The sequence below is a fragment of the Bombina bombina genome, chromosome 2 (genome assembly GCF_027579735.1).
Source record: "Bombina bombina isolate aBomBom1 chromosome 2, aBomBom1.pri, whole genome shotgun sequence".
NCBI lineage: Eukaryota > Metazoa > Chordata > Amphibia > Anura > Bombinatoridae > Bombina > Bombina bombina.
The window spans coordinates 1,220,129,433-1,220,150,601 of record NC_069500.1 but is presented as its reverse complement, the minus strand read 5'-3'; the positions used below and the strand labels follow the sequence as shown (position 1 = coordinate 1,220,150,601).

General features: G+C 34.7%; 1 protein-coding gene across 1 annotated transcript in view; it reads left to right on the top strand.

Annotated features, from left to right (window-relative positions):
• PDGFRA (platelet derived growth factor receptor alpha) overlaps positions 1 to 21,169 on the top strand; it is a 50,605-nt gene that overhangs the window by 14,803 nt on the left and 14,633 nt on the right. Inside the window, 12 exon segments of the mRNA XM_053700263.1 lie at positions 672 to 780; positions 783 to 937; positions 1,112 to 1,133; positions 8,253 to 8,329; positions 8,332 to 8,425; positions 17,422 to 17,611; positions 18,711 to 18,826; positions 19,030 to 19,156; positions 19,269 to 19,462; positions 19,848 to 19,942; positions 20,071 to 20,203; positions 20,888 to 20,992. Of these exon segments, the coding sequence (XP_053556238.1) occupies positions 672 to 780; positions 783 to 937; positions 1,112 to 1,133; positions 8,253 to 8,329; positions 8,332 to 8,425; positions 17,422 to 17,611; positions 18,711 to 18,826; positions 19,030 to 19,156; positions 19,269 to 19,462; positions 19,848 to 19,942; positions 20,071 to 20,203; positions 20,888 to 20,992 (1,417 nt within the window).

The following is a 21,169-nucleotide window of genomic DNA, read 5'->3' as shown; positions in this document are numbered from 1 at the left end:
CCTGTTATCACATGCTTTTTTATTTGTTTTTTACAACAGGAGACTGCTAGTTCAGTGGGCCATATATATAACACTAGTGCTCACACCCGAGGAGTTTATTTAAGTTTCAGCACAACACAGTACTAAATGCAAGTCAATAGATAATAAATGAAAAGTCATGTGATCAGGGTGCTGTCAGAAGATGCTTAGATACAAGGTAATCACTGAAAGTAAAAAGTATATTAATATAACTGTGTTGGTTATGCAAAGCTGGGGAATGGGTAAAAAGGGATTATATATATTTTAAAACAATAAAAATTCTATTGTAGACTGTCCCTTTTAAACTGAATGCCTCTTTCTAAATCATGAATGTCTAAATTATGACCTTACTAATCCCTTTAAGATTGTCACTATTATAACAAAATCATAAATAGTTTATAATCCAGACTAAAAGGAATTTACATTATTTTAGCCACTTATAGGAAAATGGGTATAACAATTTATACAGTGATTTATGTGTATCTGCATCAGAAAGTTTAGCTAATGCTGTCGAACTCGAGTTCCATATAAGATATTTTGTATTTTCTATCATATAATTGTAGCTTCCTGTCAAGGTTCCTTTAAAAATAATCTGCAGATCATTTTTGAATTATTGTGACATGATCTAGACACATTATTTTTCTATTTCACAGATTCGGCTATGGTCTTTAATCCCCTCTTCGAGGTTTGAGAACCTGATTTTTGTAGAAGAAGATGATACAGCCATTGTCCCATGTCGTACCACAGACCCTAATACCCAGGTGACTTTAAAAATGCTTACGACTCCAGGATAGTAAGTGCATCATATGACAACAAGAATGGCTTTGAAGGAAACTTGCCACCAGACACATACATTTGTGAGGCAGTGATTAACGGGATGGTGTTCGTCACACATCCATTCATCCTGCAAACAGGAAAGGTAATTTGTCTTTCTCTCCCCATGTTAAAAAAAATGTAATCTATATAGGATTAGAGTACAAGATCTAACATTACCAAAGAAGTAACATCCAAGGTCCCACTATTAGTCTGTTGGCTGCCAACTAATGCTGCATCACACTGGTTTCCAACAAAATAATGATTTCATACTTTATAGTATCCCAATTTGGTGACCTTCGGTTAAATCTTATCTCTGTGTTTAGTAACCTTTAATCATAATGTGTATTTATGAACTACAGTGATTATTTATTTTATTACATAATTTTTACACATGAAGGTATCGCTCCGTAGATAATTTTGTTACGTGACTTTGGTTCAAATATTAACCTATCAATGCTTTGTTTTTATTAGTTTTAGCTTCAAAGGAGCTATCTGTAAAAATGAAGGCTTCGAAGAACAGGTGTTAAAAGCTGGAGAAATGATTGTTGTATCCTGGTATTGTTCTGGATAATGAAGTGGTTTGACTTGCTGTGACCTATCCAGAAAACAATTATGTGCCAGTAAATAAGTCCACTGCTGTACTTGGTTTGTCACATCTAGAAGTGTAGTGCAGATCTTTCTTTCTAAATCCTTTCTTTGTATGTATAAAACTTGCACGCATGAGATTACCAAACCATGGTTTTTAAGGTTTTATTTAAAACTGAACACTTCAGGAAATTTTTTTTTTTATTATTTCCAATATATGTATGATTTACTTCTTTAAATATCTTCATTCTGGGCAAGACAAATAATAAACCTAGGTAGGCTGATAGGAACTTAGAAGTGTGCACGTGTCTATAGCAGTCAATGGCAGCAGTGTTAAGAAAGTGCACTCTTGTGAATCGTTATAACATTTCATTTTGGATTTGATGTCCCTTTATATAGTCCTGTCCAGGATGGAGATATTGAAAGAAGAGAACCATACTATGATAATTGGAGAGAAATAAAATGATTATTTCTTTCATGTAATTAACAAGAGTCCATGAGCTAGTGACGTATGGGATATACATTCCTACCAGGAGGGGGCAAAGTTTCCCAAACCTCAAAATGCCTATAAATACACCCCTCACCACACCCACAAATCAGTTTTACAAACTTTGCCTCCGATGGAGGTGGTGAAGTAAGTTTGTGCTAGATTCTACGTTGATATGCGCTCCGCAGCAAGTTGGAGCCCGGTTTTCCTCTCAGCGTGCAGTGAATGTCAGAGGGATGTGAGGAGAGTATTGCCTATTTGAATGCAGTGATCTCCTTCTACCGGGGTCTATTTCATAGGTTCTCCTGTTATCGGTCGTAGAGATTCATCTCTTACCTCCCTTTTCAGATCGACGATATACTCTTATATTTACCATTTCCTCTACTGATTTCTCGTTTCAGTACTGGTTTGGCTTTCTACAAACATGTAGATGAGTGTCCTGGGGTAAGTAAGTCTTATTTTCTGTGACACTCCAAGCTATGGTTGGGCACTTTATTTATAAAGTTCTAAATATATGTATTCAAACATTTATTTGCCTTGACTCAGAATGTTCAACTTTCCTTATTTTCCCAGACAGTCAGTTTCATATTTGGGATAATGCATTTTAATTTAACATATTTTACCTTAAAATTGACTTTTTCCCTGTGGGCTGTTAGGCTCGCGGGGGCTGAAAATGCTTCATTTTATTGCGTCATTTTTGGCGCGGGACTTTTTTGGCGCAAAAATTCTATTTCCGTTTCCGGCGTCATACGTGTCGCCGGAAGTTGCGTCATTCTTTGGACGTTATTTTGCGCCAAAAATGTCGGCGTTCCGGATGTGGCGTCATTTTGGCGCCAAAAGCATTTAGGCGCCAAATAATGTGGGCGTCTTTTTTTGGCGCTAAAAAAATTTGGGCGTCATTTTTGTCTCCACATTATTTAAGTCTCATTATTTATTGCTTCTGGTTGCTAGAAGCTTGTTCACTGGCATTTTTTTCCCATTCCTGAAACTGTCATTTAAGGAATTTGATCAATTTTGCTTTATATGTTGTTTTTTTTCTTTTACATATTGCAAGATGTTCCACGTTGCAACTGAGTCAGAAGTTACTACAGGAAAATCACTGCACAGTGCTGGAGCTACCAAGCTAAGTCTGCTATAAAACTTTTGGTATCTGTTTCTCCAGCTGTATTTGTATTGCATGTCATGTCAAACTTATTAATGCAGATAAAATTTCCTTTAGTACTGTTACATTACCTGTTGCTGTTCCGTCAACATCTATTTTTCAGAGTGTTCCTGATAACATAAGAGATTTTATTTATTTTAAATCCATTAAGAAGGCTATGTCTGTTATTTCTCCTTCTAGTATACATAAAAGTCTTTTAAAACTCTCTTTTTTTCAGATGAATTTTTAAATGAACATCATCATTTTTGATGCTGATAAATCTTTGTATTTGTCCAAGATGGAATTTATTCGTTCTTTTCTTAAAGAAGTGTTATTTGCATTAGAAATAGAGGATTCTGGTCCTCTTGATACTAAATGTAAACGTTTAAATAAGGTAGTTATTCCAGAAAGTGTTTTATCTCCCTGATGCTATTTCTGAAGTAATTTCCAGGGAATGGAATAATTTTGGGTAATTTATTTACTCCTTCTAGACGTTTAAGCAATTTATATCCTGTGCCATCTGACAGATTAGAGTTTTTTTGGGACAAAAATCCCTAAGGTTATGGGGCTGTCTCTACTCCTGCTATGTACTACTATTCCTATGGCAGGATAGTACTTCATTTAAGGATCCTTTAGATAGGAAAATTGAATCCTTTCTAAGAAAAGCTTACTTATGTTCAGGTAATCTTCTTAGACCTGCTATATTTTTAGCGGATGTTGCTGCAGCTTCAACTTTTTGGTTAGAAGCTTTAGCGCAACAAGTAACAGATCATAATTTTATAGCATTATTATTATTTTATAAACATGCTAATAATTTTATTGGTGATACCATCTTTTGATATCATTAGAGTTGATGTCAGGTATATGTCTCTAGCTATTTTAGCTAGAAAAGCTTTATGGATTAAACTTGGAATACTGACATGTCTTCTAAGTCAACTTTGCTTCCCCTTTCTTTCCAGGGTAAATAATCATTTCGTTCCTTTCCTCACAACAAGGAACAAAAGCCTGATCCTTCATCCTCAGGAGCGGTATCAGTTTGGAAACTATTTCCAGTTTGGGAATATATCCGAGCTTTATAGAAACCTATAGCCAGCCTCCTAAGTACCTATGAAGGTGCGGCCCTTATTCCAGCTCAGCTGGTATGGGGCAGATTACGTTTTCTTCAAAGAAATTTGGATCAATTCCGTTCTTAATCTCTGGTTTCAGAAACATTGTTTCAGAAAGGTACAGAATTGGCTTCAAGTTAAGGCCTCCTGCTAAGAGATTCTTTTCTTCCCCGTGTCCCAGTTAACACAGCAAGGCTCAGCATTTCTGAAAGGTGTTTCAGATCTAGAGTTGGCTGGAGTATTTATACCAGTTCCAGTTCTGGAACAGGGGCTGGGGTTTTATTTTATCTCTTCATTGTACCAAAGAAGGTCAATTCCTTCAGACCAGTTCTGGATCTATCATTATTGAATCGTTATGTTAGGATACCAACATTCAAGATGGTTACTGTAGGACTATCCTGCCTTTTGTTTAGCAAGGGCATTATATGTCTACAATAGATTTACAGGATGTGTATCTGCATATTCCGATTCATCCAGATTACTTTTAGTGTCTGAGATTCTCTTTTTAGACAAGCATTACCAGTTTTGTGGCTCTACCGTTTGGGCCTAGCCTCAGTTCCAAAGAATTTTTTTCAAAGGTTCTCGGTGCCCTTCTTTCTCTATTCAGAGAATAGAGTGTTGGTATTTCCTTATTTGGACGATATCTTGGTACTTGCTCAGTCTTCTCATTTTCGTAGAATCTCATACGAATCGACTTGTGTTGTTTCTTCCAAGTTCATGGTTGGAGGATCAATTTACCAATCAGTTCATTGATTCCTCAGACAAGGGTAACCTTTTTAGGTTTCTAGATAAATTCAGTGTCTATGACTCTGTCCTTGTCAGTCAAGAGAAGTTTATCATTGATATCAGCTTGTCAAAACCTTCAGTCACAATCATTCCCTTTGGTAGCCTTATGCATGGAATGTTGGGGTCTTAGGACTGCCGCATCACATGCGATCTCCTTTGCTCGTTTTTACATGCGATCTCTTCAGCTCTGTATGCTGAACCAATGGTGCAGGGATTACTCAAAGATATCTCAATTAATATCTTTAAACCGATTTTATGACACTCTCTGACATGGTGGACAGATCACCATCGTTTAGTTCAGGGGCTTCTTTGTTCTTCCGACCTGGACTATAATCTCAACAGATGCTAGTTTTACAGGTTGGGGAGCTGTATGGGGGTATCTGACGGCACAAGGGGTTTGGGAATCTCAGGAGGTGAGATTTCCGATCAATATTTTGGAACTCCGTGCAATTTTCAGAGCTCTTCAGTCCTTGGCCTCTTCCGAAGAGAGAGTTGTTCATATTTGTTTTCAGATAAGACAATGTCACATCTGTGGCATACATCAATCATCAAGGAGGGACTCACAGTCCTCTGGCCATGAAAGAAGTATCTCGAATTTTGGTTTGGGCGGAATCCAGCTCCTGTCTAATCTCTGCGGTTTATATCCCAGTATGGACAATTGGTAAAGCGGATTATCTCAGTCGCCAAACGTTGCATCCGGGCGAATGGTCTCTTCACCCAGAGGTATTTCTTCAGATTGTTCAAATGTGGGAACTTCCAGAAATAGATCTGATGGCTTCTCATCTAAACAAGAAACTTCCCAGGTATCTGTCCAGATACCTGGGATCCTCAGGCGGAGGCAGTGGATGCATTTTCACTTCCTTGGAAGTATCATCCTGCCTATATCTTTCCGCCTCTAGTTCTTCTTCCAAGAGTAATCTCCAAGATTCTGAAGGAATGCTCGTTTGTTCTGCTGGTAGCTCCGCATGGCCTCACAGGTTTTGGTATGAGGATCTTGTCCGGATGGCCTTTTGCCGAGCCGTGTACTCTTCCGTTAAGACCAGACCTTTTGTCTCAAGGTCCTTTTTTCCATCAGGATCTGAAATCCTTAAATTTAAAGGTATGGAGATTGAACGCTTGATTCTTGGTCAAAGAGGTTTCTCTGACTCTGTGATTAATACTATGTTACAGGCTCGTAAATCTGTATCCAGAGAGATATATTATAGAGTCTGGAAGACTTATATTTCTTGGTGTCTTTCTCATCATTTTTCTTGGCATTTTTTTTAGAATACCGAGAATATTACAATTTCCTTCAGGATGGTTTAGATAAGGGTTTGTCCGCAAGTTCCTTGAAAGGTCAAATCTCTGCTCTTTCTGTTCTTTTTCAACAGAAAGGTTGCTATTCTTCCTGATATTCATTGTTTTGTACAAGCTTTGGTTCGTATAAGCCTGTCATTAAGTCAATTTCTCCTCCTTGGAGTTTGAATTTGGTTCTGGGAGCTCTTCAAGCTCCTCCGTTTGAACCTATGCATTCATTGGACATTAAATTACTTTCTTGGAAAGTTTTGTTCCTTTTGGCCATCTCTTCTGCTAGAAGAGTTTCTGAATTTTCTGCTCTTTCGTGTGAGTCTCCTTTTCTGATTTTTCATCAGGATAAGGCGGTGTTGCGAACTTCTTTTGAATTTTTACCTAAAGTTGTGAATTCCAACAACATTAGTAGAGAAATTGTGGTTCCTTCATTATGTCCTAATCCTAAGAATTCTAAGGAGAAATCATTGCATTCTTTGGATGTTGTTAGAGCTTTGAAATATTATGTTGAAGCTACGAAATCTTTCCGTAAGACTTCTAGTCTATTTGTTATCTTTTCCGGTTCTAGGAAAGGCCAGAAAGCTTCTGCCATTTCTTTGGCATCTTGGTTGAAATCTTTAATTCATCTTGCCTATGTTGAGTCGGGTAAAATTCCGCCTCAGAGAATTACAGCTCATTCTACTAGGTCAGTATCTACTTCCTGGGCGTTTAGGAATGAAGCTTCGGTTGACCAGATCTGCAAAGCAGCAACTTGGTCCCTCTTTGCATACTTTTACTAAATTCTACCATTTTGATGTCTTTTCTTCTTCTGAAGCAGTTTTTGGTAGAACAGTTCTTCAGGCAGCGATTTCAGTTTTGAATCTTCTGCTTATGTTTTTTGTTAAACTTTATTTTGGGTGTGGATTATTTTCAGCAGGAATTGGCTGTCTTTATTTTATCCCTCCCTCTCTAGTGACTCTTGTGTGGAAAGATCCACATCTTGGGTAGTCATTATCCCATACGTCACTAGCTCATGGACTCTTGTTAATTACATGAAAGAAAAACATAATTTATGTAAGAACTTACCTGATAAATTCATTTCTTTTCATATTAACAAGAGTCCATGAGGCCCACCCTTTTTTTGTGGTGGTTATGATTTTTTTGTATAAAGCACAATTATTCCAATTCCTTATTTTATATGCTTCGCACTTTTTTTCTTATCACCCCACTTCTTGGCTATTCGTTAAACTGATTTGTGGGTGTGGTGAGGGGTGTATTTATAGGCATTTTGAGGTTTGGGAAACTTTGCCCTCCTGGTAGAATGTATATCCCATACGTCACTAGCTCATGGACTCTTGTTAATATGAAAGAAATGAATTTATCAGGTAAGTTCTTACATAAATTATGTTTTTTGTTTAATTTTCATGAAGTGTTTCAAATTGTTTAAAATTTCATGCACTATTATCCAATCCATTAAGACTATTTGTTTACGTTTATTGTCGCCTTTAATATCATTACTGTAAATCATTCTTTTAATTTAGCTATCAGTAGTTTTATCAGATTGTCTGCCTTAGATTTCTTAGTCAAATTCTTTGTAAATTTATTAACTGTCGAGCAGACATGAATCGCTATAATCGAATCATGTCCGCTCGACATCGCTAAATGCTGACAGCATATGCTATCGGCATTTGTCATTGCACAGGCATTTCTAGTTAAATGCTTGTGCAAATGCCACCCCCCCCCCCACTCACTGGTGGCCAATCAGCCGCTAGCATGGGGCTGTCAGATCATCTTGATCGATCAGAAAGATTTTAATCCTCCACCTAAAAGGAATTTCACCTTTATTGGAGAGCTACAATTATAAAACATATTTTTAAAAAATGCAACAATTCTGTAAGAATTAATTTTCAATTTGCAATCTGTATTGACGACTACTGTACAAGAATATGTCAAAAAAGGATTCTTTACCATCATTTTTTCATCTTCTCTGAAGACTTTTTTTTGCCGTAATATGATCATTTTGAAATAACATTTATTTTATTTACAGAATGGTGTTGTGAGGTACAAGTTGAGGAGTTTAAAGTACCATTCCAGAAACTTGTATATACTTTGACAATCCCCAAATTGTTACAGTGAATGACTCCGGGGATTATGAGTGTGCAGTAAAACAGCCAAACCAAGATACAAGCGATGTAAAGAGGATTACCATTACAGTTTATGGTAAGAATCACTGTCCAAAAGCTTCTTATCTTTAAAGGACAGTGAAACACAATTTTTCTCTCTTCATGATCAGACAGAGCAGTCAATTTTAAGCAACTTTTCTAATTTAGGTCCTATTATCATTTTTTCTTTGTTCTCTTCCTATCTTTATTTAAAAGCAGAATGTAAGCTTAGGACCGACCCATTTTTTGGTGCAGGTCCCTGGTTAGCCCTTTGCTGATTGATGGCTAATTGTATTTCTAACATGTTTAAATGAAGCATGACAGACATTTGTTGAGTTTAAGGTCCCTTTAATGCTTTTTTTACGTCTTGATTGAAGTTATGGTCAAGTACAGGTGGCCTTGCACTCTCTACTTGATAATGCACAGTCATGGGGTTCACGGTTATCTCACTACACTTTGGAACACAAACGGGTCTTTTCAGTTTAGCACTTTAAACTTCATGAATCATTATTCTGTAACTGTGTTTACTTTTATTATTAACTATTTATTTTACACTGTATACTGTTTTGAATACTTTATATATTTACAATTTTTAAGAGGCAATTAGTTTATTTCTCTGTAAATCTACATTAGCTTTAAGGACATGGAAACTGAAATCAAATGTTTTTCATGGTTGTAACTCGTGATTGAGCTTGCACAAATATGCCCTCTTTCATTGGCTCAACAGATGTTTTCATCTACCTCTATTAGTGCATTGCTTGTTTTGAAGGGATTTTAAAGAGGCATGATTTTTTATCCATCATTCAGACAGAAAATGCAATTTTAAATAGTGTTCCAATTTAGTTATATTATCTAATTTGTTTTGTTCACTTTGTATCCTTGTGTTGAAAAGTTATACCTAGGTAGGCTCAGAAGCTGCAGACTGATGGCTGCACATATATGCCTCTTGCCATTGCCATGACTTGTAGCTAGCTCCATATTGAATTACTGTTTCCTTCTACAAAGGAAACAAAGAGAACAAATCAAGTTAGATAATAGTAAGTAAATTGAAAGTTGTTTAAAATTGTATGTTTCTATCTGAATAATGAATTGTTGGTTTCCATGACTCTTTAGCTATGTGATCAATCCCTTTATAGAGAATAAATACATACAAATAAAAGGTAATAGCAATGTGAAATAAATGTGATAAAATAATAAAAAATGAAGACTAACAAAAGTGTACTAAATACTCATAAAAAGTTCTTTATAAGGATATGTGTGTAATTTTCGAAATCTTCGATCTTCTATTTTCCTTTGATCCTCATATAGAAAGAGAGAAAGAAATGCCACATAGCGTGATTTTCTGTGATTATTCAAGATGCAGAATGCGTGTTACAATGCTTACTCACATGAGATGGAGCTATAGCCCTAGCTCAGGTTTATGCGCACACCCGGTATTATACTGTTGGGTAAACAGTTGCTTGAGCCGGATTTAGGTAAAAAGATTTATTAAAATACAAATGTAAAAAGCGTCACAAGGGCTGCAAGAAAGCACCCAATATACATAGGGTTGGCCAATACAATTAAGTTAGTTTTGCTCACATTGAGCTTATACACAGTACTAAAACTTAGGTCAGGAGTGCAGAAACTTAACCACACAACCTTTCCATTCAGAGTCCAGCATAATGTTGCTCTCCTTACTGTGTGCAGAAATCTTGGAAAGACGCCAAGGGTAGAGAAACAATGTATCCGACGTACTTTTCGCAAAGGAGCCTTTTCAAGGAATGGTGTGCGCATGTCTGAAAGTCTTATTTAAGTGGTTTCTGATTTATTGAGCCGGATATCCGGTATTGAGTCCTCCATTTTGGAAGTGGGCATATTTCTGATTATCCCTTCTTATCCCGCCGTTACTTGTGCACAGTAATCGTAATTATTATTTCTATATATATGAGTTAAGGGCAATAGTGATTTTATCTCCAATTAACATTTATAAACATCCTAACTATAAGACAATTTTCGCTAGCAGGTCTAATACATAGCGTATCATTCTATGACATTTGAGAATTCTTGTGTGACATATCGGTTTTAGATCACATATTCATCACTTGTACTCTCATACTATTTATTCATAACAAGGATATACATGTTTTGAACTAAACATCACAACAAATTTGCCTTTAAAACATATCTACATAGTATCTATAGAGATTAAATTTCCCACAACTAGTACTATTTGGTAACTTTTCTCAGGCTATATGAAGCAGTGTGTTCTATTCAATCAGACACAGAGGTTTATATCAGGATATCGATAATTTTTATATTATCTGATTTCACTATAAAGAAATAAAATGCTGGGGGAATTTTCTGATAATAGGGACTGAGTTATATCTTTATTTTTATAAGAAGTATGTAACTCAAAAATCCTTGTTAAGGCCGTTCGGTATGAAACTATCCATAATGTGGATCCATTTCATCTCAAGCCGACCCAATGATTTTGTACATCACCTCCTCTCCAGCTATATTCTACCCTTTCTAATACCAAGGAAGTCAAGATCTTCTATTCTCCTATTGTGTAATTCTATCGAAATGTGCTGATAATGAGTGTTTTTGGAGGCCTTTTTCTATGTTGTAAATATGTTCATTTAGTCTGACTTCAGAAGCCTAGAGGGTGCGACCAATGTAAATTAAATTGTCACGAGCATCTTAGTAGATATATTATCGTTCTTACTGTTACATGTAATGAACTGATTAATATCATAAGTTTTTATTGCCATCAACAGAATGAATAAGTTACAAACTCTTGGTCCCTTTTTCATTTTCTGCAAGCATTACAAAACTGACACCTTCTGAAGGCCTGCTTGTGAGACGATAACCAGTTAACATAGGGTTTATTCTTTCCACTTTTGTAATATTATGTGAAAGTTGTAATTTTAAATTAGGTACCTTTTTAAAGATTATATTTGGTTTATCCTCTATAATTTCTGACATACTAGGTCTCTAAAGAGAATACCCCAATGTTTTGTATAATGTCTCTAACTTCTTTACTCTGAGTACTATGTTGTAGAATGAGTCTACTTGCTGTTTTTGTGTTATTTAATGCCGATATTTCTTTATCTCTTTGTTTGTAATGTAATAATTCTTTCCTATCTAGTTTTGCAACTTCCTCTATTTTTTCCTCTAAGAATGGCTTTAGGATAGTTTTTTTTCTTAAATCTATTCTTTTAACACTTTCGCTTGAGTCTGAAATACAGTGTTTCGTCTTTACAGTTTGCGTCTCAGACGAACGAATTGCCCCTTTGGTATATTCCTTAAGCCATGTTTCCTGATGACAGCTGTCAAGACTGATAGTAATTATTCCCACATCGATACTTTTAAAAAAATTTTTTGTTTTCAGTGTATTGGTCCTCTATGTAGATTCCAAATCGAGGAATTCTACCTTAGTTTTACTATGGGTCCATGTTAATACTATGTTGAACTCATTGTTTGCCAGATATTGTTTAAATTCGTCCAACTGACCTACTGTTTCCTGGACCAAATCAGGAACAGGTCGTCTATGTAACGACGATAGGACACCAGATATTGCGCCCAGGGGGAATTATGGATGTAGATGTTTTCCCAAATAGCCATATATAAATTGGCGAAGGCTGGCGCAATCTGTGCCCATCGCCGTTCCACTAATCTGAAGATAATAGTCATTGGTTAAACCAGAAAATAGTTGTCTCAAGGATAATCCTAATTCCCTCCAAAAAAAAATGTAATTGGTTTAGGGTCAAGGGTAGTGTCTTCTCTAAGATGTTTTTGTACTGATCTAATACCTAACTCTTTATCTATGATGTATAGAGAGATGTTACATCTCCAGTTACTAATAGCCAATCTTTATTCCATTTGATGTGTTCAAGATCATTTAATATACTAATTGTATCTTTTAAGTACGATTTTGTATTTTGACATATGTTTGTAAGAAACGTATCTATAAAGGCTGATAAATTGCTAGGTATGTGAATTGATCCCAGACACGATAGGGTCTTCCTGGCGGTTTTTTTGATCCTTATGGATCTTGGGGAAGTGTAAGTAGAAATTTGCAGTTTAGGGAATTTGTATATATATATTGATATTCTTTCTTATTTAGAATACTTTCTTTTAGCCCTTCTTTTAAATATTTTCAATTCTTTTCTTGAAGCTAAATGTAGGATTAGAATCTAGTTTTTTGTATGTGTTTGTGTCGTTCAAACTGTCTAAGGACATTCCTCATTATATTTTTCTTGTCCATAATGACTGTGCCTCCGCCCTTATCGGCCGGGCTTCACCACTATCTCGTTGTTACTTTTGTAATTCTTTTAATGCTACTTGTTCTTCCTTGGTTAAATTCGATGTATAATTTGTTTTTAAATGTTTAATGTCCCTGTGTACTAATTCCAAGAAGGTCTCCATTGGAGCTGATTTGTAATTATGGTGGGGTTAAACATCGATATGTTTTTAACGTCTGCATGTCTATATTTGTTAATTTCAGGTAATCTCTCTGTTATAAATGGACTGTTCAAAAAATACTTTTTAATACATAGGTTCCTTATAAACTTTTGTATTCCTATGTACGTATCGAATTTATTAATCCTGTAGGCTCGGGGCAAAGTTTAGTCCCCTATTTTAGGACTGAGGTCTGTGCTTCTGTTAATGTTATTGTAGATAAATTAAAAAATCCCTTTACACTTGTTATCATCTTATTTGTATTTTCTATAGTAGATTTTGGTTTACTGGATTTATTATTGTCAGTGTTCTACTCTTGTCCCATATTTTCTTCTCCTTTTGTTGAATAGGTCTGAATCTGTTCGATTGTATCTTCTTTTTCCTGCCTCTAAAAAAACCTCCTCATCCTCTTCTGAGGTTGTATCTATTTAGGGTGTCAAATCTGTTATGTGTAGGGGATATCCTCCTGATAGTATACCCTCTGTTTTTTGAAGGGATTTCTGGGTTGTTGCCAGTCATAATCATCCTTCTTATATTGTTCTGTCTGAAAGAAAGTTCCCTTTGTGTTGTATGTATTGCCACCCCCTATTTCATACTGGTGGTTATTGCCCTTATTACCCTGTCTTGGATCTCTCTCATTATTGTATGAGGAGTAATTTTCTCGTCTCCCTGTTTGCCACAGTGTTTTGATGTATCTATTCCTATTGCTATTATTGTACATCGCTCTATTGTTGTGTCTTGGTTTTGTTTTCATTATATTGGCTGTCTATTTAGTTCTGTTATTATCGTTAAAATTAATAGCTCGGGAGTTTTTCGTTTTAAAATTCCTTTCTTTCCTCTCTTTGTAATCATCATGATCTCTAAAGGTATTTTCTTCTCTTGTGTTTTTTATCTCTTTTTTCAGAGATTCTAAGTTTTCAGCTATTTTCTGTGACAATTCCTTCATAATTTTTATTGCTCATATGAGGAATAATTTTTTGTTCTAACATATTAATTTCTTCATTTACTGCATCCAAAAGTTTCTTTCTTTCATTGATGATTAAATTCATCAATTTCTTAGTACATTCTTCAAGAATATGATTCCATTTAGTTATAAACATCAGATTATCTTGTCCAAAGGTTGGATTTTTAAAAATCCGTAAGCCTCTAGGTGTAATTTGTTCTTTTAAATATTTTTCTAGAGTAACTATTTCTAGGTGGTATTTGATTTCTTTAGACATCTGTTTCTCTACTTCCCTTAATAGATTTTCTAAGCTCTCATTAGTAGTGTCAGAATTGTCAAAGAAATCATCGGCACCTGATGTAGTTGTGCGTCTATTAAGAAATAGAGACATCTCTGGTCTTTATTTTATCTAGATGCGAAATAAGTCTAGATCTAAAAATTTAGCAAATATAATTATTTGCTAATATTAATAGAACTTATCCTAACAGAGTGCTTCTTAAATTTCAAATTTTTTTATCTGCTCGTATTAGTATTTGTTTCAGAGTTGGTATATAAAAGACAACTTCAATTGTGTCAGTCTTCCTATCTATTCATATAGCTACGGGTGATGAGTGTTATAAACAATTTTTGTAAATAAGTGACTAAACGTGTTTTTAATTTATATATGAGTTCATATGAACTAAATATGCTAGAAAAAACCTTTATGCATATAATTAAGTGCTAAAAAACAACCTAGGATTAGGTGCTGTAAAGATATATCAACCAACTGTTCAGTTTCTAACAATAAAAGTATTGTGCACCGTGTGAACAGTATCATATAGTGAAAACAATTACCTACTATAAAACAATCCCGGAGTTCTCTACTGAGTACTAAATTATTCAAAATACATAAAGTGCTACGTAAATTAGATATGTCTTAAAACATCTATCTATACGATTTATAAAAAAGGTTCTGTGCACTGGCTAAGAAACGGTATCAAATACAAAAAATGAAAATAAATACCATGATATCACAAGAATGAAACAAAATGTGAAATAAATGTGATAAAATAATAAAAAATGAAGACTAACAAAAGTGTACTAAATACTCATAAAAAGTTCTTTATAAGGATATGTGTGTAATTTTCGAAATCTTCGATCTTCTATTTTCCTTTGATCCTCATATAGAAAGAGAGAAAGAAATGCCACATAGCGTGATTCTGTGATTATTCAAGATGCAGAATGCGTGTTTACAAATGCTTACTCACATGAGATGGAGCTATAGCCTAGCTCAGGTTTATGCGCACACCCGGTATTATACTGTTGGGTAAACAGTTGCTTGAGCCGGATTTAGGTAAAAAGATTTATTAAAATACAAATGTAAAAAGCGTCACAAGGGCGATGTCGATGTGAATAATTATATCAGTCTTGACAGCTGTCATCAGAAACATTGGTTAAGGAATATACCAAAGGGGCAATTCGTTCGTCTGAGACGCAACTGTAAAGACGAAACTGTATTTCAGACTCAAGCGAAAGTGTTAAAAGATAGATTTAAAGAAAAAAACTATCCTAAAGCCTTCTTAGAGGAAAAAATAGAGGAAGTTGCAAAACTAGATAGGAAAGAATTATTACATTACAAACAAAGAGATAAAGAAATATCGGCATTAAATAACACAAAAACAGCAAGTAGACTCATTCTACAACATAGTACTCAGAGTAAAGAAGTTAGAGACATTATACAAAAACATTGGGGTATTCTCTTTAGAGACCCTAGTATGTCAGAAATTATAGAGGATAAGCCAAATATAATCTTTAAAAAGGTACCTAATTTAAAATTACAACTTTCACATAATATTACAAAAGTGGAAAGAATAAACCCTAATGTTAACTGGTTATCGTCTCCACAAGCAGGCTTCAGAAGGTGTCAGTTTTGTAATGCTTGCAAGAAAATGAAAAAGGGACCAAGAGTTTGTAACATATTTCATTCTGTTGATGGCAATAAAACTTATGATATTAATCAGTTCATTACATGTAACAGTAAGAACGTAATATATCTACTAAGATGCTCGTGCAATTTAATTTACATTGGTCGCACCTCTAGGCTTCTGAAAGTCAGACTAAATGAACATATTTACAACATAGAAAAAGGCCTCCAAAAACACTCATTATCAGCACATTTCGATAGAATACACAATAGGAGAATAGAAGATCTTGACTTCCTTGGTATTAGGAAGGTAGAATATAGCTGGAGAGGAGGTGATGTACAAAATCAATTGGGTCGGCTTGAGATGAAATGGATCCACATTATGGATAGTTTCATACCGAACGGCCTTAACAAGGATTTTGAGTTACATCACTTCTTATAAAAATAAAGATATAACTCAGTCCCTATTATCAGAAAATTCCCCCAGCATTTTATATCTTTATAGTGAAATCAGATAATATAAAAATTATCGATATCCTGATAAAACTCTGTGTCTGATTGAATAGAACACACTGCTTCATATAGCCTGAGAAAGTTACCAAATAGTACTAGTTGTGGGAAATTTAATCTATATAGATACTATGTAGATATGTTTTAAAGGCAAATTTGTTGTGATGTTTAGTTCAAACATGTATATCCTTGTTATGAATAAATAGTATGAGAGTACAAGTGATGAATAATGTGATCTAAACCGATATGTCACACAAGAATTCTCAAATGTCATAGAATGATACGCTATGTATTAGACCTGCTAGCGAAAATTGTCTTATAGTTAGGGTGTTTATAAATGTTAATTGAGATAAAATCACTATTGCCCTTAACTCATATATATAGAAATAATAATTACGATTCCTGTGCACAAGTAACGGCGGGATAAGAAGGGATAATCAGAAATATGCCCACTTCCAAAATGGAGGACTCAATACCGGATATCCGGCTCAATAAATCAGAAACACTTAAATAAGACTTTCAGACATGCGCACACCATTCCTTGAAAAAGCTCCTTTGCGAAACGTACGTCGGATACATTGTTTCTTACCCTTGGCGTCTTTCCAAGATTCTGCACACCAGTAAGGAGAGCAACATATGCTGGACTCTGAATGGAAAGGTTGTGTGGTTAAGTTTCTGCACTCCTGACCTAAGTTTCTAGTACTGTGTATAAGCTCAATGTGAGCAACTACTTAATTGTATTGCCAACCCTATGTATATTTGGTGCTTCTTGCAGCCCTTGTGACGCTTTTTACATTTGTATTTTAATAAATCTTTTTACCTAAATCCGGCTCAAGCAACTGTTTACCCAACAGTATAATACCGGGTGTGCGCATAAACCTGAGCTAGGCTATAGCTCCATCTCATGTGAGTAAGCATTTGTAAACACGCATTCTGCATCTTGAATAATCACAGAATCACGCTATGTGGCATTTCTTTCTCTCTTTCTATATGAGGATCAAAGGAAAATAGAAGATCGAAGATTTCGAAAATTACACACATATCCTTATAAAGAACTTTTTATGAGTATTTAGTACACTTTTGTTAGTCTTCATTTTTTATTATTTTATCACATTTATTTCACATTTTGTTTCATTCTTGTGATATCATGGTATTTATTTTCAAAAGTAATAGCAATGCCCTAATGCATTTCTTTTTGCACTTTTAACCTATATAAAAGCCACATCACCTTTATTATTATTTGTAACTCTTTTAGATAAAGGATTTATTAATCTGGACCCTAAATTTGGAACAGTGGAATTTGCCACTCTCCATGAGGTGAAAAGTTTCACAGTAGACATGAATGCGTACCCAGCCCCAAAGGTTTTCTGGCTGAAAGACAACCTGACCCTCAGCGAAAACATGACCGAGATTACCACAAGCACTTCCAGAATTCACGAAGCCAAGTGAGTAAAATATCAAGAAGAAGAATTGACTATAGATATTTCTGATGTTTTTTTTTACAGAAAGACTCATTTAAAAGGAACCAGGTAATTCAGTCTATTGTATTGTATAGACATTACTAAGTAAATGTGCATTTAATGCAAAAAAATGCACTTATAGTATTCAACTGTCCATCATGCTACGCTCTCACAGTGCTACATGGGCTTTTTTGTGATCATACTTAAAAGTCAAAATTAAACTTTCACAATTCAGATAGATTACACAGTTTTAAACCACTTTTAATTAACTTCTATTATCTTAAAATGCACAATATTTTTATATACACACTTTCTGAGACACCAGCTCCTACTGAGCATGTGCAAGATTCATAGGATATACTTATATGCATTTTGTGATTGGCTGATAGCTGTCACATGATGCATTAGGAAAGAAAATGTAACTAACTTTGGCATTTGTCAGAAAGAAATCTACTACTCATTTGAGATTCAAACCAAGTTCTTTTGCATTGTCTCTTTATTATGCATTTATTTATTGTGCTATTCTATTGTGTTAAGTGGTCCTTTAAATGTATATTGTCCATGTGTAATAGGTATGTAGAGGTGAGCAGTGCATAGGCCCTGCTCACCTATACAGGGAAAAATACAATTTAAAACCGTTTTAAACAGATAAAACATATATTTATAAGCAGTATAATGAATCAGTTAAGTTCTTAATTGAACTGTGTTACTGTTTATTATTTACCTATCAATTACCAATGCCCTTTTATACAGAGCACCTTTTATTTTAGATCCCATTAAGTAATTTTGTAATATTATTAGTGCAAACATTTTTGCATGGGATTATTCCAATAGTTTGAGATATCATGTATGACCAGAGATATAGATAGGTTATGAAAAGACATGGGGCTATAGCCCCAAACAAATCTCAATGGCTCCTAATTACATTTCACCCCACTGGCTAACTGATTTGCAATAAGCGCAAAGATTTGCTTAATGGTGAATGTACAGCCTTTCTCACCATATGATTTTAGGGAAGTTACACACAATTTAATTATATAAGATATTTATTGATTTATTTAGCATTACATTTTTTTTTTTGCAGATTCCAAAGTAAACTGAATCTCATACGAGCTAAGGAAGAGGACAGCGGACTCTATACCCTTGTAGCACAAAATGACGCAGAAATAAAAACCTTCTCATTTGAACTTTACATTAAAGGTAAATCTACATTTTTACCATAACAAAATACATAATAATCTTTAATAACAAAAATCAGTATGTACTTGAATTAGCATTTATAATAGTACAGCCATATATATACACACACACACACACATATATATATTTATTGTAATGAGACTCTAAATTGCTGGAAATCAATCAGCTACCTAGCAACGTATTAACCTTTTCTGAATTTGTAGTTCCTGCTGTGATTTTGGAATTGGTTGATGATCACCACGGCTCATCGGGCAAACAGACTGTAGGCTGCTTGGCTAAAGGAATGCCAGTCCCTGATCTCGAATGGCTTGTTTGCAAGGATATTAAAAGGTGACAGTTTCAGTTGATTATTAATTCTTCAGACCATAAGAGATCTATTGTCCAGTTGTATTTTTGGTTGTGTAGTGTGATCATAATTTTAAAGGTTTCATTTGTTTTCTAGGTGTAACAATGATACTTCATGGACCATACTTGGTGCCAATGGCTCTGAAATCAATATGGGGACACACAAGTTTGAAGTAAACACAGTAGAAAGCCAAGTGACCTTCAAGAAAGTGGAAGAGACCTTAGCCATCCGATGTATTGCAAAAAATGATCTTGGCTTTGCTGCACGAGAGCTGAAACTAGTTGCACCCAGTAAGTTAAATATTAGGTTGGTCTTTAGCCAATAAATTATAATAATTATTATTTTTAATTTATGAAGTGTCTAAATTATTCTGCAGCACCACATAATAGTTATAATGAAAAAGACAATGTAGCTATAAGTACAGAAATATACAAATTATATTGTAATTTATATTATAATATGCACCTGTTACAAACACATTAGCTATAAACAAGAACAGCAATCTAGCTTAGCGTACATAACAAAAATAGTGACATGTTTAAGGCTTATGATAAACATTACTTAATGTGCCAGATTACACTTTTTTATTTTTTGCACTCTAAGTTTTTAAGTTGCTTTATATGGTATATGTTGATGCGTGTGGCATTTTATACGTTGCTCCTTTTTTGTCTTTAGCGTTACGTTCTGAGCTAACAGTGGCAGCAGCAGTTCTGGTTTTGCTGGTGATTGTCATCATATCACTCATTGTTCTTGTCATTATATGGAAGCAGGTAAATAAATTATCCCTTTGTGTACTTTATGATTGATCCATAGGGTAAATAATCATTAAATTAGCACTGTGGAACCTGTTGGTGCTCTACAAATAACTGATAATAATTCAATTGTGTGTCTTTTGCAGAAACCAAGGTATGAAATAAGATGGCGAGTCATTGAGTCCATTAGCCCAGATGGTCATGAATATATCTATGTAGACCCAATGCAATTGCCATATGATTCAAGATGGGAATTTCAAAGGGATGGATTAGTTCTTGGTAAGGAATATTTATAATTACCACTGTTTGGGTTATTAGTGCCTGTGTGTACATATTGTGTTGCTACTGCCCTCTCTGACTTCCGATGGGTAAATGTCACCTCCATCATAACATTTTATGTAGCAGCATTGTATCCTTGCTATACTGTAGCCTGGAACATGTTCTACTCTATATTTTGTTAGCTGATCTCAGCCTCAATGATTTTTATTCAAGATTTGAGCAGTATCTGGTAAATATATACAAATGATAATGTGAGAGCTCTCAGGAAAGTTACTGTTTTCTAACAGATCATGTCACTCTTGGCTTTGCCTTAATTTGTATTGGGTGTTACTATGTGGTTTTTATAATCTAATATACTATTTACAATCATTTGACCCCCTGAACAGATGTTATATTAATACCCCTAGCCTTTTCACCCTATGTAAACTCCAGGGAAGACGGGATATGCCTGTTACCATACTGTAATCAGCTGTACAGATTAGCCAAATAGGAGGAAAAAAGATCAGCACTCCTAAACATTTAATAACTAAAGAGCACTTACAACACTTTCATAAAATATCAGTGTTTTGGTTCACTAAAAAACAATGGGACACAAACAACTTTAAGATGACTATTTTAATGTTGACAAAGTTAGATGCTATCTATTGGTGCTAGACGGGAAATAACTCAATTTATAATATACAGGTCGAATACTTGGATCTGGTGCATTTGGCAAAGTAGTTGAAGGTACTGCGTATGGACTAAGTCGATCCCAGCCTGTGATGAAAGTAGCCGTAAAAATGCTCAAGCGTAAGTAAAAATATTTTATTTTTCTGCCGTTTTATTATTTAAAAATGTCAATCCTTGGTATTATCGCACATATTCAAGTAATACTCTTTGAAAGAAAATAAATTAGAGACCAACTTACAAGATATCACCAAAATAGCTACTTAGTCCATATTTGCAAATGAATGTTATGTTTGTGAT